At 40.8% G+C, this 17,927-nt stretch overlaps 1 protein-coding gene and 1 non-coding gene across 2 annotated transcripts; one reads left to right on the top strand and one right to left on the bottom strand.

Moving 5' to 3' along the window:
- The first annotated feature begins 6,990 nt into the window (after positions 1-6,990).
- On the top strand, positions 6,991-7,072 carry TRNAS-GCU (transfer RNA serine (anticodon GCU)). The gene has a single exon. It is a non-coding gene; the product is annotated as a tRNA-Ser (tRNA).
- A 1,617-nt stretch (positions 7,073-8,689) lies between these two features.
- Positions 8,690-17,905, bottom strand: LOC101102272 (histone H2B type 1-J). The gene is made up of 2 exons (XM_042237200.2): positions 17,484-17,905; positions 8,690-11,674 (listed from the first exon to the last, which is right to left on the bottom strand). The coding sequence occupies exon 1, from the start codon at positions 17,865-17,867 to the stop codon at positions 17,487-17,489; it is 381 nt and encodes a 126-aa protein (XP_042093134.1). The 5' UTR covers positions 17,868-17,905; the 3' UTR covers positions 8,690-11,674; positions 17,484-17,486.
- Positions 17,906-17,927: the final 22 nt, after the last annotated feature.

The raw sequence follows: 17,927 nt of genomic DNA, 5'->3' as shown, positions 1-17,927 counted from the left end.
GTTTCTTTTTCGAACAATTCCAATAAATAATGAGGAAAAGTATTTTCTCTAATATTCTTGCCAAAATGATGGGATTTCATTGCATTGACAATGGGATTGTCTTCGGAGCAGCTGGGTACTTAGTTCCAGATCCCCTTGATTGGGAGGTATCTGGAGTGTTGATTCTAGTTTGAAGACGCCCCCTCCCCGCCTCCCCGCCGCCCGCCGCCCCCCCCCCAGCCCCCAACCCTCGCACCCACCCAGTTCCTGTTCTCCAGTGGATCTCTTCCCAAAAGTCAAGAACGAAGGCCTTGGGCACCTAGTTTGTGCCTACGTGTGTTTGTGCCTACGTACGTACGTGTGCGTACTTGACTGGGTGGGGCGGAGCGGGGGAGTGTGAATTACGGTCAACCAGTACCTGACTGGGAGAAGGCAATGGCACCCCACTGCAGTACTCTTGCCTGGAAAATCCCATGGAAAAAGGAGCCTGGTAGGCTGCAGTCCATGGGGTCGCCAACAGTCGGACACGACTGAGCGACTTCACTTTCACTTTTCACTGTCATGCATTGGAGAAGGAAATGGCAACCCACTCCAGTGTTCTTGCCAGGAGAATCCTAGGGACGGGGGAGCCTGGTGGGCTGCCGTTCCTGGGGTCACACAGAGTCGGACACGACTGAAGCGACTTTGCAGCAGCAGCAGCAGCAGCAGCAGCAGCAGCAGTACCTCACTTCCTCTGGTAGAGATGTGGATTTGCGTTTCCACTGCTCTCTCCGACTTGAGTGATCATTCTCCCACTGGCAGCAGTTACAGGTACCTCGCTGACTAAAGTAAAAGGCACTCCTAGTTGCTGCCGCCGCCGCTCCCACTGTAATCAACGGTTAGGATGTAAACCTCTTTCTTTTCCTGCCTTGCACCTTGGAGCTGCACTCCCTGGTCAGAGTTTATTTACCTATTCATTGAACGAATGAATATTCAGTGAATACTACGTGTCAGCCTCTGATGGATTCCAGGGATGCGATGAGGGACCAGGAATTTTAAAAAATTTAAAAAAAAACAACAAAACAGTTTTTGTTTCTATGGGATTTAATATCGCAAGTAACTAAATTTTGCAATTACCTCGCGTCCTAAAAGGAAGTGTAGAATTCCCACAGCACAAATATCCAGAGCCCACCTCTAGATTTCCGGGGAATATTGCCGGCCACAGTTTGTCCACCAGGAGAGAAAAACTAAGAAGAGAAATCACTAACACTTGGAAGTTCGAGGGCTTCTCTACCCCAAACCTGGAAACTTGCCATACCTTCTCCTTGATCCCAGGAAAACCTCTCAATTTGAAACTGTTGAAAACGTTCAGGTGAATTGATTAATGAAATTTGGAAGATAAAGAAGATGGAGAGGGAAGGTATTAATCTAGTTACTTTGCTCATGCTTGCTAAATTAAGATATATCCTCAGGATAACCATCTTACGTGGTCGAAACTTAGAGTGAACACACACACAAATCACCACAGTTTCTTCCTTGCTTCTTGATAACTTAAGAGACTCACCTGCCCTGCTCATCTTGATATTCAGAAATATCATCTCTCTCTTTTTTTTTTTTACCTCTCCTTGTTATTTTTTGTCTTTCCTTGATCAATTTTGGGAACCCAATAAGTATGAAGGTACATGTTTGGAGAAGGGTTTCCTCCAACCTCTGTCCTTTAAGAATTTTCTCAGAATTCAAGAAGTCAGTTTTACATCATATAGCAGATTAAATTATCCTTTTTCAAGGGATTTTACTATCCCAAGAAGGATGAGTTAAAGATATTGCCTGATAGTAAATTATCACTTGTAAAGTGATCTTTATAAGTGAAGCCCACAGTCAATAAACTAGACTCATAATCTCATTTTCAGTCATTTTTAGGGCCTAATTTTATCTGCAGACCAGCAATCAAAGATCACTAGAAATCTAAAGTGAATATCTAATATGAAAGACAGAGATGAACGTGAACTAAAAAAATAGAGGAAAATATTATGCAGAGAGGAGAAAAAAAATCTAAGGCATGTTATTACATCTATTCTTGTTTTAAAAGAGGCTGCTGTTCAACAAGGTAGCTCTTAGGTACGGAAATCTCAAAGTTGAACTTGTGGGAGTAGACATGAAAAGCTTAATAGAATAGTTGAAATAAAATGTAAAGGACATTTTCCAGAATGTGGAGTAATAATATAAGGGCACTCCTTCATATTTATCCAAATGAGCTGAAAATCTACATCCACAAAAAAACCTGCACATGAATTTTTAAAGCAACTTTATTCATAATTGTCAATACTTGAAAGCAACTAAAATGCCCTTCAATAAATTAAGGAATAAACAAACCATGGTACATCCATACAATGGAATATTACTAATAAGAAGAAATAAGGTATCAGGTCATAAAAAGACATGCAGGAAACTTAAAAAACATATTACTAAGTGAAAGAAGCCAATTTGAAAAGGCTGCATACTGTGTGATTCCAACTATATGACTTTCTGGGAGAAGTAAAGATATAGAAACAATAAAAATATCAGTAGTTCTAGAGGAGGTATGGATGAAGATGTGGAACACAGGGCAATATAACTATTCTGTGCAATAGTGTAATGATGGATACATGTCATTATACATTTGTCAAACTCAAAGAATGTCTAAAGTGAAGGGTAAACCTTAACATGAAGAATGTTAATATGGGGTCGCAAAGAGTCGGGCGGACTCAACTGAGGCTGAACTGAACTGAACTGATTGGTTCATCAGTTGTAACAAATGTACCAAATAATATACAATGTAAATCATAGGAGAAGCTGTGGGGGACAATAGGAGGTATGTGTGGACTCTGTACTTTTGTATTAATTTTTCTGTACACCTAGAACTGCCTAAAAAATAGTCTATTAAAAATATAAACAGATTGTAACTAGGAGAGAATAATACTTTTGAAAAGTAGAAGAAACATATTGGAGGTTTAAAATCCAAGTATAAAAAATTCTAGGGAAAAAAAGGTAAAGCAAGAGAATACAGAACACATAAGTGAGAAAACTGACAAAAAAGTAAAGTTAATTTCTCAAACTGAAATAGATGATTTTTCCAAATTTAATGATGTAATAGAGCTCCCAGAACAGTGAATGAAAATAGACACACACAAAGGCATATCTTTCAGACATTTTAGTACAGTGAAGACAAAGAAATCATCTTGAAAGAAAGAAAAAGTAATTACAAATGAAACACAGTAATTAGAATGACTTTGTAATTCTCAAAAGCAATACTGAAATCTAGAAGAAAATGGAGAACTCTTTCAAAATCCTGAAAGAAAATATTCCCTAGAATTCCATACACAACCAAACATTTAAGCACGTATATGAGAAATATAAAAGATATTCTCCAACACCAAAATATGAAAAAATCTTATCTCCAATGAAATCTTTCTCAGGAAGACATCAGGATGAAAACTGTGTAGCTATAAACTGTATAGCTAGTACAGAAAACACTCAATTTCTTTTTTTGTCAAAGCTTTTATAGTTATTTGTGGTAATTTGAGAAAAAACTGCAATGTTCAGGAAACAAAAATATCATGAGAGACCAGTGAATGGTATTTTCCAATCATAATATATGAACAGTGATACTAATTCAATAAATATTATGATATAAGTAAATTCAGAAGAAAAATCAGTAGTAAGGGTGTCTGTATATGGTGATATTTAAGGCAAGGAAAGAGAAATGAATCTTTTTTTTATTTAAGAAATAATAGAAAATACTAAACTGAAAAAAAAATTTTTTAAAGTAGAAATAAAAGCATCTGTATTAATTAAAACACAATTTGGTCTCTGTGACAAAGACCCCAATGAACTGTACATTAAAGGAAGCAGAAAAAAAAAGAAAAATAGGGTTAAGTCATGTCCGACTCTTGCAATCCCATGAACTGTCAGTCCCCTCTGTCCATGGGATTCTCCAAGCAAGAATACTGAAGTGGGTTGCCATTTCCTTCTCCAGGGGATCCTCCCCACCCAGGAATTGAATCTAGGTCTCCCACATTGCTTTATCCAACTGAGCTACACAGGAAGCCCTCATGATCTCTCATGTAACAGTCTGAAGGTATAATCAATCCCAGAGTGATATTTTAGCTCTAAGGTATTGGTTCTAATCTTCTATCTCATGGTTCCCTCCTTCCTATGGGTTACTGTTTCCAATCTCTTTATATTTCATGACACCTTCATTCCTATAATGCTGCCTTTTCCAGCAAGCAGATACAGTCAGAAGAGAGAAATGAATGGTATTTATTTCCTCTTCTGAACATAACTTGAAAGCTTTACATCCGCTTTATCTCTAATGCCCTGGTTTAGAAATTGGCCCCATGACCACTCATCAGGGAAAGTGGTGCACTGTAATTTTTTCATGGATGGCTATGAACGATACCAAATTTCCATTTCTTGGAAGTAAAGAACAAATACTGATGGTAACTAGCCGTCTCTGCCATAGCATGATATTTGGAAACATGCTGGTAAAACAAAAACAACACAAACAAAAAGCCAAATGACTGAAAATCTTTGCCTCCACCAAAGGGGGAAGAGAACCACTTTCTAACACACACATATTTCTGAAGTACTTGAGATTTTGAAACGTGTGGTTAACTTTAATTTAAACATTTTAACTTAAAAAAAAAAAATAAGCTTCAAGCTGAGAACCAAGGATGGATGAAAAAATTTATCCAGGTTCAAATGAAAAAGGGCAAGAGGACTCTATGAGGGAAGATGTCTTGTTGGAAGAAAGGGGAAATAAAATTTTTCTTGATACAAAATAGTGAATTTGACTGAGCATGAAAAATAAGGTGGAGGGATATGGGTTAAATTGAGGTGAAGATCCAGGCAGAACAATGCAGCCTACATTAAAATATAAGGACTTTTCAAAAAATGTTTTAAATTTATTTATTTCTACTCGAAGGATAGTTGTTTTACAATACTGTGTTGGTTTCTGCCATAATCTATATGAGTCAGCCATAGGTATGTCCCCTACCTCTTGTCCCTTCCTCCCAGCCCCACCCCCTAATTTTATTTTTTGTCTAAAGGACTTTTCCAAGCAAGAAGAGAGATTGGTTCTCTGGGACAAGTTAAGGATAGTTTTCACTGAAGAAAATGTTAGAGCAACCTAAGGTAGTGTCCTCATGAAATGGAGTAGGACCATATGATGGTTGCCCCACACACCCCTCTCCATGTCTTCTGCCTGCCTTTTGCCTGTGAAAACTTAGTCAAAGAATAATAAGTTTAATCAGAGAAGTGACAAATGCTGAAACAAAGGAGACTAAATAATAACAATGCAGTCATTAAGCATAGTTAAGGACCTTTCCTCAAAGGCTATAGATAATATTCTGAGCCATGTCCTGTGAGCTGTCTTATAGATACCAAAACACCAGGTGGAGAAGTTAACTACGTGATGGCCAGACTGTACCCAGGATATGAGCTGCCACAATTCTGAGAGCTGACCGCAAAGAAATGGGAACAAGTGCACCCTGGAACTGAAGAGTAACTGTACCTAAAACAACCAGGATGATGCTGGTCAGACCACTGATGATGAATTTCAAGGTAACTGTTAGAGATGACTGTGCTGTTTCTGCATGTAGCTAGCTCCTCCACCAAGGACTCTGTCTATAAAAGCTTTCATCCCCTGCTTGTGGTGGGGGAAGAGCGGGGAGTTGGCCTGTGGACACATGTCTGCCACCTCTACGCTCAGTTACCAGCATCTGAAATAAAACAAACTTTCCTTTCCACCAACCTGGCCTGTTTAGTAGCTTTTGAGCAGTAAGCTGCCAGACCGCACCCCCCTCCCCCATGCACCTTTAGGTAACACTCACACTATGAGTATGAAAATGAAGCAGGAATCTCTTCCTACAGGATTTCTTCCATGTTTGCTGTTGTTCATCCTGTTGATTTACTTAATCTTCACAAGAAAAATCTTCATGACCAACTTACATTCTCAGATTTATTGATGTTTCCTGACCAGCCTCTCATGTGCTTCAGCACACCAGCCACAGTGATTTCCAACAGTTTTCTTGGTATTCCTCACCTTTGAACATACCCCTTCCTCAGTCTGGGACATCCTCATTTTTCTAACCTCTAGAAAATTTCTCACCACAAGGCTCACCTTCAGTATTACCATCTTTTCTCAGGCATTTATGATTCATTATAATTAGTCTGTACTCATGTTCATTCATGTGTATGTTACTCATTCCATGAAACAACCAAACCAATCAAAACTCCCCAAAACAGCTAAAATAGGTTTTTTCACTCTTTCCCAGAAACATTTTTTCAACTCATTTTAAAAAATGAGTCACTTAACATTTTTAGCACTGCACCCCTTGTAAGAGCAAATGAAAATTGGGAAACATTTCCTCTAGGAAACCATTCAAGAAACACACGGGTATTTGGAAGGAAAACAGAGTTAATGGTTCCTCTGATGCGGATGATCCGAGAGGAGAACCCCAAGAATTAAGGATTCTTTTCTACACAATTCACCCTAAAGTACTGCAAAAGGGGCAATAACATTGAATAGAAATTGAGCCCTAGTCAGAGTTCATCGTATAATTTTCCAAATTATTTTATTAACCCCGCGTTAGGAGTCCACATTCGCCAGCTTCCCTGACAACGACTCCAGGGGAACTGGTTTTGGGAACCTCTGCTCCCTGTAGTCTTTTCGGCTGCGCTCTGGGGGTGCTGGACCAGGCTCCCCGGACGCGAGACAGTGACAGCAAACTCGGACTTGATGCTGAGGTGCCCCCTGCCCGCAGCGGGAGAAAACGAAAAACGTGTTTCTACCAAGTCTCCTGTGAGCGCTAAGCTTGGGTTTTGTTTTTTTTTCCCCCGTCGCAGTTTTTCCAATCCAGTTCTTTGTCCATTCGTGTGAAAACGGGCCACCTCCACGTCTCCCAGCCATCTCCTAACCGTCTTTCTCTCTGAAATAGTGAGTTCCCGAGTATGAACTCTGAAATAAACCTTGCCAAGCACCTGAAATGTGAAGACGAGGTGGCCGAGTGGTTAAGGCGATGGACTGCTAATCCATTGTGCTCTGCACGCGTGGGTTCGAATCCCACCTTCGTCGACGTGGCATTTTTAGTAAGGAGAAGGGAAGATCACCTACCCACATCCAAAGTTTGAATTTACCTACGTACGAGAAGGCTGCTCTTACTTCCCTACTCACAACTGTTACAGTGATATGTGCGGATTTTCCTAGTTTCCCTTGACCGTTGATTCGGCTATTGTCATTTGATGGAGTTCCTTCAGGGAAATGGAGGAAGAGATAAGTAAAAGACAGACAAAGCTGGTAGAAACTGGAATCTGGTCTCTCCAGTCCCTCATTTTAAAAGTTATTACTCCAATGAGCAATAAAATAAGTTTATCAACAGATACAGTCAGCAGAACAAGCAGATCAAGGCAGAATTTGAATTAGATTCTCAAGAACAAATCTACTGACCAAAATTGAAGAAATGTATAGCACTGAAGCAGAGACATTACTTTGCTGACTAAGGTCCATCTAGTCAAGGCTATGGTTTTTCCAGTGGTCATGTATGGATGTGAGAGTTGGATGGTGAAGAAGGCTGAGCGCCGAAGAATTGATGCTTTTGAACTGTGATGTTGGAGAAGACTCTTGAGAGTCCCTTGGACTGCAAGGAGATCCAACCAGCCCATTCTGAAGGAGATCAGCCCTGGGATTTCTTGATGGTGAAGCTGAAACTCCAGTACTTTGGCCACCTCATGCGAAGAGTTGACTCATTGGAAAAGACTCTGATGCTGGGAGGGATTGGGGGCAGGAGGAGAAGGAGACGACAGAGGATGAGATGGCTGGATGGCATCACTGACTCGATGGATGTGAGTCTGAGTGAACTCCCTGAGTTGGTGATGGACAGGGAGGCATGGTGTGCTGCGATTCATGGGGTCGCAAAGAGTCGGACAAGACTGAGCGACTGAAATGAACTGAACTGAACTGAACTGATAGAACTGAAGAGATGAGAACATGAGTTAAAGGAATTTGGAGGTAACTTAGTTTCAGATGACAACCACACAAACCACTTTCTAAGAGGCCACATTCAGTATGCTGCTTGAGGGTGGAACCAAGAATCGGTTGCTGAAGAGTGATTGGATTGGATATTTCCAAATTGTGCCCCTGAGAACTTGAAAATGAAGACACCCTGTGCAAAGGCCACATGAAAAGAAGCATCATTTAGAGACTGTCAGAATCCCAGGATTTGGTAGGGGAAATGGTTGGGAAAGTCTGGGTAGAGTGACTTGCAGGACTCCATGTGAGACTTTCAATGAATTGAAGGTTGTATCATAAAGCAACAATAAAGTCATATTTTACCCCATTGGGAGATTAAAATTTGTTCTTTGTGGTAATAGACATGACACACATGTTTTTCACTCTACCACGTTGCAGCTAAAGTACCCCAAACTGAAAGAAAGGGTGTCCTCTTTCCCTGAGGTACTCATTTAATCTTCTTGGCCTGCTAAGTGATATCCTTGACTATACGTAAGGTGAGACTCTCATAAGCCACAGAATAGATATCAGACAAATTTTCCTGGGTGTACTTCCCAGGCTCTAATTCATTTCCACTGGTGAGTTAGAGTTCTTGTTCCTTACTTGTAGGCTTTTCATAACTAACTTTAAAAAGATATATTGCAGTTTTGCTTTTTCCTATTATATTTTGACCCAAGAAATGAATTTTTACTTTTATTTTAAAAATAGCTTTATTAAAGTATAACTGGTATATGATGAACTGCATATATTTACAGGGTACATTTTAATGAATTTTGACATATATATACGCATACCATGACCTCAATCAAGACAGTGAACTTATCTGTTGTCCCTGAAATCTGTCCCTTTTAGTACTTCTTTTCTCCTCTCCCTGTGCTGAGTTTTGAATCACATTTCTTTAGCTGTGTCAGAAAGATTGCAAGATGGTGTAACTAGAGGTGCAGAAATCAGAAGTTATTCAAACATGGAAGGGCCCCAGATGCCAGACTATGTACCTTCTATCAGCCTCTAAAGTCAGAGGTGGCCTATATGTGACACAGCATTTCCTCTACAGTACTATTTGCCACGAATGGATGAAGAAATAAGTGAAAAGGAAAAGAATGTGCAGGAATAATCTACAAGGTTTGGCAAGTCCTTGGAGTTCGGATATGTATTTAACTGGTGAAGAAATCCTCAAATCTGTAAATATATATGAAGAGAACTGGCAAGCACATGTGAAGAAGGAATGTGGAGAGAACATGAGGTGGATGAAAGAACATGCATTTTAGAGTAAAAATAAAAGTCTGCTTTCCACTAGTGGCTTTGCCAGTTAGCCATGTGACTTGAAGAAGCTATTTCCCCTGAGCCTCAGCTTCACATCTTAAATGAGGATAATGATATGTGTTCATGAAAAGTTAAACTGGACTCAGTAAAACAATGTGAGTGACTCACTTTTTATCTTTCCCTGATCTAGTCCTGAATCAGTTCAGTTCAGTTCAGTTCAGTCACTCAGTCATGTCCGACTCTTTGCGAGCACGTCAAGCCTCCCTATCCATCACCAACTCCCGGAGTTCACCCAAACTCATGTACATAGAGTCGGTGATGCCATCCAGCCATCTCATCCTCTGTCGTCCCCTTCTCCTCCTGCCCCCAACCCCTCCCAGCATCAGGGTCTTTTCCAATGAATCAACTCTTCACATGAGGTGGCCAAAGTATTAGAGTTTCAGCTTCAGCATCAGTCCTTCCAATGAACAGATAGTGGCAATTACTGCTCAGGTCCTTTTGGTCGTATTTCAAAAAGTATCTCAGGTCATTTGTTTACAAGTGCAGATTTAAAGTAAGAAGGAGTTTAGGCTGGAGACAAATTCAAAGTAATTCATTCCTTCATTGGTTGGACTAGATGGAATACTCCATCTAATATGGCCAGGGAGGAGACTATGGGTAGTGAAAAAAAGATGACTGAAATTTCAGAAGGTAAGAAACTTGGAGAAAATGAGAGCTGGTGAAGAAAGAAAAAAAAAAAAAAAACTAGCCAAAGACAAACACAACTGTCCTCAGTCAAAAGTCCACCAAGTTCTACTGCTAGATGAGCATGGGATGTCATCTACAGCACCACCCTCTAACGTTGGGTTCCTCTAACTGTAGGGGTAAAATGGAAGTCTTGTTGACCCATGTGGAGGATTCCTTAGACACTGGTGGTGTTTCTTTTCTGAGAGAAACAATCCAGTAAACAGTACTCTGAAGAAAGGTGGATTTGTCATTTCTTGTTAATTGAAACCCTGAAGCCAGCAAGGGTGCATGTCTTTCCTGACAGAATGGAGATTCAGAGAAGACAGAATATCTTGAAGTAACTCAATATGACATTTCCCTTTTTTTGGGCATATAAAAATAAAATAATGTATGTAATAGTAATCATTAATAAGCAAAATTCATGAAGAAGGAGAAACCTGAATTTTTAACAAAACCTAAGGTTTGTTGTTGTTGTTGTTGTTGTTGTTGTTGTTTTTTGCAGGGGAAGAAAACTGGAAGTTCAGCCAGAAGAAGCACTCGGAGAATGGCAGGAAGTGGAGACAATTTGTTTTGTTTTTCCGCTGAATCATCCACCCAAGAAAGTAAAGTCTTTGAGGTCTCCCATAACAAAAGGGGAGAATATTACTCCATCCATTTATTTAGAGATATACTGTGTGCCACCCACTGTTCTAGAAGCTGGGGGATACAATCATGATCAAAGTAGACTAAAACAGAGAAATTCAGCTCTCAGTTGACTTACATTCTGGTGAAGAGGATGGTATGGTGAGGATAAGTAAAGTATACAGCATGTCAGATCTTGATACATATTATGAAGAACAGTAAGTAGGAACTGGAAATTTGCTTGGGGTGGCTCAGATAGAAAGATGACATTCAAAGAATGCCTCACCAACAGGACAAATACCTGTGTTAGGACTTCAATGTCCCTTCCTTACAAAGCACAGTGGTCCCATTCCAGGAAGGGAACATGAATTCAGCCACCCCACAACTCTCCTGACCAGGTTCAGCTCCTGAGCAGCTTGTCAAGAGACCCATGCTTCCTCTCAAATGAGCATCAGGCTTCTTTTCAGGGAAGATGCAGCCAGTGTAATAACAGCTTTGGCCTCTGATTACCCTCCTCAGGTCACTGGTTCAAGTGCACCTGCTGAGAAGTCTTAGCTACTCTACTTACTAATAGGAAAGTATTCCAAGCTAGATAATGAGAAAATCAGGGGCAGAACTTGAGAGGAATATAGCCATTGGCCATTTGAGTTAAAGTGGACATAGAGAATCCACATTTATATATTTGCGTTTGTATAAAGAAATTCCAGACAGGAACATAAGAAACTAATAACGTGGTTCTTTGTTATTGATGAGAGGACTTGGTCAGATGAGAATTGTGTTTGAAGTAGTATTGTTCCTTGTATTTTTACATACACAGTTATTAAAGTCTAGCAATGGACTGCCTAACAGAAACCACAGAATAAAATATTAACTGTATTATCTTGAAGGGCCACCAAGATGGCGACAGCGTTTCTTGATTGTCGAGCCTGTACGCTGGAAGAAGGGGACCGCTGCTATGAACTCCCCTGTGCAAACCGCGCCTCTCCTGGTTTCCTCAGTTTAGTCTCCAGAATTTCTCTTCACCAATATTTGATTCCTCTGATTATCACTCCTTATTGACTGGAAGAGAATTATGTTCGTTAATTGGGCCAGCTTTTTAAAGAAACATTTTTCAGGGAAAGGGGAAGGGAGGCAGGGAAGGGACACATTGAAATATACACAGAAGTTGACAAGAGAACGAGGTACTTCCAAGTGCCCATCAGGCAAAGCTTCAACAATTAACCAACATTCCTTGTGTTGTTTCTTTATCCACCCACCAGGTACACTGTGGGAGAAGGTTACAGTGTAAAGAAATCATAAACATGTTGTTTCAATCATGAATGTTTCAATCATGAATATTTCAAACATCCCAACAGATACAGAATTAAACAAAATACAAGATTTTCTCTCCAAAGAAAAATTTTAAATGATTTGTAACATCATCCAATAACTAGTACTAGAAAAAAAAACTTCGACTGCCTCAAATATTTTATTTTTTTACAATGATTTTTCTGATTTGCATTCCATTAGATGCTGGAGTAAAGAGATAAGATGATCACTCAGGAGGTTAGGGAGACCTCCCTGCACATAAACACGCCTTGTGGGTGGGGGTGGGGTCAAAAGGGAGGGAGTGCCATCCCATAACAGCTGATGACAAACTTTCCACAGGCCTCAGTGGTGGAATCCATCTTGAAGAAAAGATGTAAGCTCATGTTGAGGCATGTCCTAGAACAGGTCAGATGTGGGATTAGAATCAAGGTAATTGGCCAAAGGTAAACAAAGACCTGAAAGAACTGCCCTATATAAATTAACTGCCTCTTTACTACACTCCTCATCAGGGAGGATACCCACACCCTTTCTCTCTGGGTGGGTGTTTCTATCTTGTTTTTGTCTTTAAAAAAAAAGACAAACTGTTTCTCAGTGTGCTCTCCCACTTATGCTGTGTCTCTAAATAATAAATTTAATAAATAGTAAATAATAATAAACTGTTTTTAAAGTTTTTGCCTCTTAGAGAAATAAATTTTTTAAATAGGGCAAGAACCAGAAGAACTTTGCTTCTAGCCTCTAGCCCCTGGTGGATTTCTGGTTTTCATCCAAGCTACCCAGGTCTGGATTAAAGATTTACTGAGCATGGCCACACCCATCAGAACAAGACCCAGTTTCCCCCACAGTCAGTTTCTCCCATCAGGAAGCTTCTATAAGCCTCTTATCCTTATCCCTCAGAGGGCAGACAGAATGAAAACCACAATCACAAAAAACTAATCAAACTGATCACATGGACCACAGCCTTGTCTAACTCAGTGAAACTATGAACCATGTCATGTAGGGCCACCCAAGACAGACAGGTCATGGTGGAGAGTTCTGACAAAACGTGGCCCACTGGAGAAGGGAATGACAAACCACTTCAGTGTTCTTCCCTTGAGAACCTCAATAACAGTATGAAAAGGCAAAAAGATATGACACTGAAAGATGAATTCCCCAGGTTGGTAGATGCCCAATATGCTACTGGAGAAGAGTGGAGAACTAACTTCAGAAAGAATGAAGAGATGGAGCCAAAGCAAAAACAGTGCCCAGTTGTGGGTGTGACTGGTGATGGAAGTAAAGCCTGATGCTGTAAAGAGCAATACTGCATAGGAACCTGGAAGGTTAGGTCCATGAATCAAGATAAATTTGAAGTGTTCAAACAAGAGATGGCGAGTGAACATCAACATTTTAGGAATCAATACAATGGACTGAAATGAGCAAATTTAACTCAGATGACCATTGTATCGACTACTATGGGCAAGTATGCCTTAGAAGAAATGGAGTAGCCCTCATAGTCAACAAGAATCTGTAATGCAGTTCTTGGGTGCAATCTCAAAAATGACAGAATGATCTCTATTCATCTCCAAGGCAAACCATTCAATATCACAGTAATCCAGTCTATGCCCCAACCACTAATGCTGAAGAAGCTGAAGTTGAACAGTTCTATGAAGACCTACAAGACCTTCTAGAACTAACTCTCCTCAAACGATAACCTTTTTATCATAGTGGACTGGAATGCAAAAGTAGGAAGTCAAGAGATACCTGGGGTAACAGGCAAATTTGGCCTTGGAGTACAAAATGAAGCAGGGCAAAGTCTAACAGTTTTGCCAAGAGAATGCCCTGATTTTAGCAAACACCCTCTTCCAACAACACAAGAGATGACTCTACACATGGACATCACCAGATGGTCAATATCAAAATCAGATTGATTATATTACTTGCAGCCAAAGATGGAGATGCTCCATGCAGTCAGCAAAAACAAGACTGGGAGCTGACTGTGGCTCATATCATGAACTCCTTGTTGCAAAATTCCTACTTAAATTGAAGAAAGTAGGGAAAACCACTAGACCATTCAGGTATGACCTAAATCAAATCCCTTACGATTATACAGTGAAAGTGACAAATAGATTCAAGGGATTAGATCTAATAGACAGAGTGCTTGAAGAATTATGGACAAAGGTTTGCAACACTGGACAGGAGGCAGTGATCAAGATCATCCCCAAGAAAAATAAATGGTTGTCTGAGGAGGCCTTACAAATAGCTGGGAAAAGAAGAGAAGTGAAAGGCAAAGGAGAAAAGGAAAGATATAAGCATCTGAATGCAGAGTTCCAAAAGAATAGCAAGGAGAGATAAGAAAGCCTTCTTCAGCGATCAATGCAAAGAAATAGAGGGAAACAACAGAATGGGAAAGACTAGAGATCTCTTCAAGAAAATTAGAGATACCAAGGGAACATTTCATGCAAAGATAGGCACGATAAAGGACATAAATGATATGGTCCTAACAGAAGCAGAAGATATTAAGATGAGGTGGCAAGAATACACAGAAGAACTATACAAAAAAGATCTTCACGACCTAGATAACCATGATGGTGTGATCACTGGACTAGAGCCAGACATCCTAGAATGCAAAGTCAAGTGGGCATTAGGAAGCATCACTATGAACAAAGCTAGTAGAGGTGATGGCATTCCAGTGGAGCTATTTCAAATCCTGAAAGATGATGCTGTGAAAGTGCTGCACTCAATATGCCAGCAAATTTGGAAAACTCAGCAGTGGCCACATACTGGAAAAGGTCAGTTTTCATTCCAATCCCAAAGAAAGGCAATTTCAAAGAATGTTCAAACTACCGCACAATTGCACTCATCTCATATGCTAGTAAAGGAATGCTCAAAATTCTCCAAGCCAGGTTTCAACTGTAGGTGAACTGAGAACTTCTAGGTGTTCAAGTTGGATTTAGAAAAAGCAAAGGAACCAGAGATCAAATTGCCAATATCTGTTGGATCAGCAAGAGAGTTCCAGAAAAACATCTACTTCTGATTTATTGACTACACCAAAGCCTTTGACTGTGTAGATCATAACAAGCTGTGGAAAATTCTTAAAGAGATAGTAATACCAGACCACCTTACCTGCCCTCTGAGAAATCTGTATGCAGGTCAAGAAGCAACAGTTAGATCTGGACATGGAACAACAGACTGGTTCCAAATTGGGAAAGGAGTACATCAAGGCCGTATATTGTCACCATGCTTATTTAACTAATATGCAGAGTGAATCATGCGAAATGCCAGGCTGAATAAAGCACAAGCTGGAATCAAGGTTGCTGGGACAAACGTCAATAATCTCAAATATGCAGATATGCATATTTGCAAATATACACCACTCTTACGGCAGAAAGCGAAGATAAACTAAAAAGCCTCTTGATGAAGGTGAAAGAGGAAAGTGAAAAATCTGGCTTAAATCTCAACGTTCAAAAAACTAAAATCATGGTATCCAGTCCTATCACTTGACGGCAAGTAAATGGGTAAACAATGGAAACAGGAGAGACTTTATTGGGATAGACTTTAAACAGGAGAGACTTTATTTTTGAGCTCCAAAATCACTGCAGATGGTGACTGCTGCCATGAAATTAAAAGATGCTTGCTTCTTGGAAGAAAAGCTGTGACCAATCTAGACAGCATATTAAAAAGCAGAGACATTACTTTGCCAACAAAGGTCAGTCTAGTCAAGGCTATGGTTTTTCCAGTGGTCATGTATGGACATGAGAGTTGGACCATAAAGAAAGCTGAGTGCCAAAGAATTGATGCTTTTAAGTTGTGGTGTTGGAGAAGACTCTTGAGAGTCCCTTGGACTGCAAGGAGATCCAAACGGTCTATCCTAAAGGAAATCAGTCCTGAATATTCATTGGAAGGACTGATACTGAAGCTGTAACTCCAATACTTCGGCCCCCTGATGTGAAGAACTGACTCCTTAGAAGAGACCCTGATGCTGGGCGAGATGGAAGGCAGGAGGAGAAGGGGATGACAGAGGATAAGATGGTTGGATGGCATCACTGATTCGATGGACCTGAGTTTGAGCAAGCCCTGGGAGTTGCTGATGGACAGGGAAGCCTGGCATCCATTTGGTTGCAGAGTCAGACACAACTGAGCAGCTGAACTGAACTGAACACACTTCTGATTCCTGGGCAGGGAACTAAGATGTCTCTTTAAGGCTGCTTACTGCTGTCTCTCAGAGATCAATATATGAGACATTATGGAGGCAGTTTCCAAATGCTGGATAAGCTGTTAGGAAAAGCTCAAAAATGGGAGGAAATTTTGGACAGGCAAAACTCAAAACTGCGGGTTGAAACATGGGTATGGTTTTGGGTCAACAAAGGGGAAGAGTACCTCTGATAGTGGATTTAACAAAACATTAATTGCTTTTAGGCTTTATTACTATGCTAACTTTAGATCCATTTTAGATAAATTAGGTAATTTCATTGAAAATTACCACCTAAACCAAAAAACAAAAACCAAACAACAAAATAAACAGCCATGGTGGACTTGTCCAAATGATTTATAAATCATGGCTTTTTACCCCAAAGGGACACATAATTTTGAACAATAATTTACAGAAGCATTGTGGGTGTGCCTCGTTCTCTTTTGTGACAACCTGAATAACGCTGGTCCTCTTCACTGGTTCTAGGCAAAGTCAAAATAGGATTTAAAATACCAACCAAAGGAATGTTACAATAGAAACTGATCTTTGTTTTAGAGGAAAGTCTGAGACAAAAGGCCTCAAGTTTCTCTGCGTTCATTGAACCGCAAAAGTCGTGTTTCATCTCTTGCTGTTTCCTATTTTATGAATATAGGGCAAAAGGAAAGTAGTATCCTAATTAGAAGCAAAGCGATAGTATTTCTCAGTCTGAAAATATCCATCAGGTTCCTTACTCTCCAACGAACATTTCGAGAGGAAGTGATACATCTTATTCTCGAAAGGGACTAAGAGCTAAGACGGAAAAATGAAAAGCAGGATGAACTAGCCGAAAATGTTTACTCAAGGAGCCTGTGAGTGCCTGGGCTGGGCGGCAGTTAGTCGGTTTGTCCCGCGCTCGGAAACCAGTGGTTCCTCCCCCGATGCCGGCAACAAATCAGGACCTGGGAGGAAGGGCTGGCGCTCACCCGCCAAATTTAAACTTCCCGCCTAACCTCTGCACCCAGGCAGGACTCAAAACTCCTAGTCCCAGACCGGCGACTAGGAAGTATTTGTGTCATGAACTGAAGTTCTCTCTTACTTAACCCTAATGGCTATCAGAACGAGTAGCAAAGCTCTTACATGCAGGAAATTCCTGAGTAACAAACAGTAAAGATCAGAGCCAAGGTTACACAAGGAACTTCAGAGCTTTGCCAGGGTCAGGCAACGTTATGTTAGTGGATCGCGAGCTTACTGTGACAAAAACTCCTAAGACTGTTGAGGAACTGCTCTACTTCCCAGATCACATACTGTAAAAGAATTACAAAGACCCAGGGCAAAAGGAGAATAAGCATCAGCTCTTTCTCTGAGGACATGGGTGGCTCTTAAAAGAGCCGTTAGAATCGTTTGCAACCGACTCACAGTTTACTTGGCACTAGTGTACTTGGTGACAGCCTTGGTGCCCTCGGACACCGCATGCTTAGCCAGCTCCCCGGGCAGCAGCAGGCGCACGGCCGTCTGGATCTCCCTGGATGTGATGGTCGAGCGCTTGTTGTAATGCGCCAGGCGCGATGCCTCGCCCGCGATGCGCTCGAAAATGTCGTTTACAAAGGAGTTCATGATACCCATGGCCTTGGACGAAATGCCGGTGTCCGGGTGGACTTGCTTCAGCACCTTGTACACGTAGATAGAGTAGCTCTCCTTGCGGCTGCGCTTGCGCTTCTTGCCGTCCTTTTTCTGAGCCTTGGTCACCGCCTTCTTGGAGCCCTTCTTCGGGGCCGGAGCAGATTTAGCCAGTTCAGGCATGACGAATAACAGGTTAAACAAGTTCAAGGGAAGAACACACAGAAGATACGATGACTCCTT

The sequence above is a fragment of the Ovis aries genome, chromosome 20, assembly GCF_016772045.2.
Source record: "Ovis aries strain OAR_USU_Benz2616 breed Rambouillet chromosome 20, ARS-UI_Ramb_v3.0, whole genome shotgun sequence".
Lineage (NCBI taxonomy): Eukaryota > Metazoa > Chordata > Mammalia > Artiodactyla > Bovidae > Ovis > Ovis aries.
Note: the sequence above shows the minus strand (reverse complement) of the source record. Positions and strands in the feature narration are given on the sequence as shown.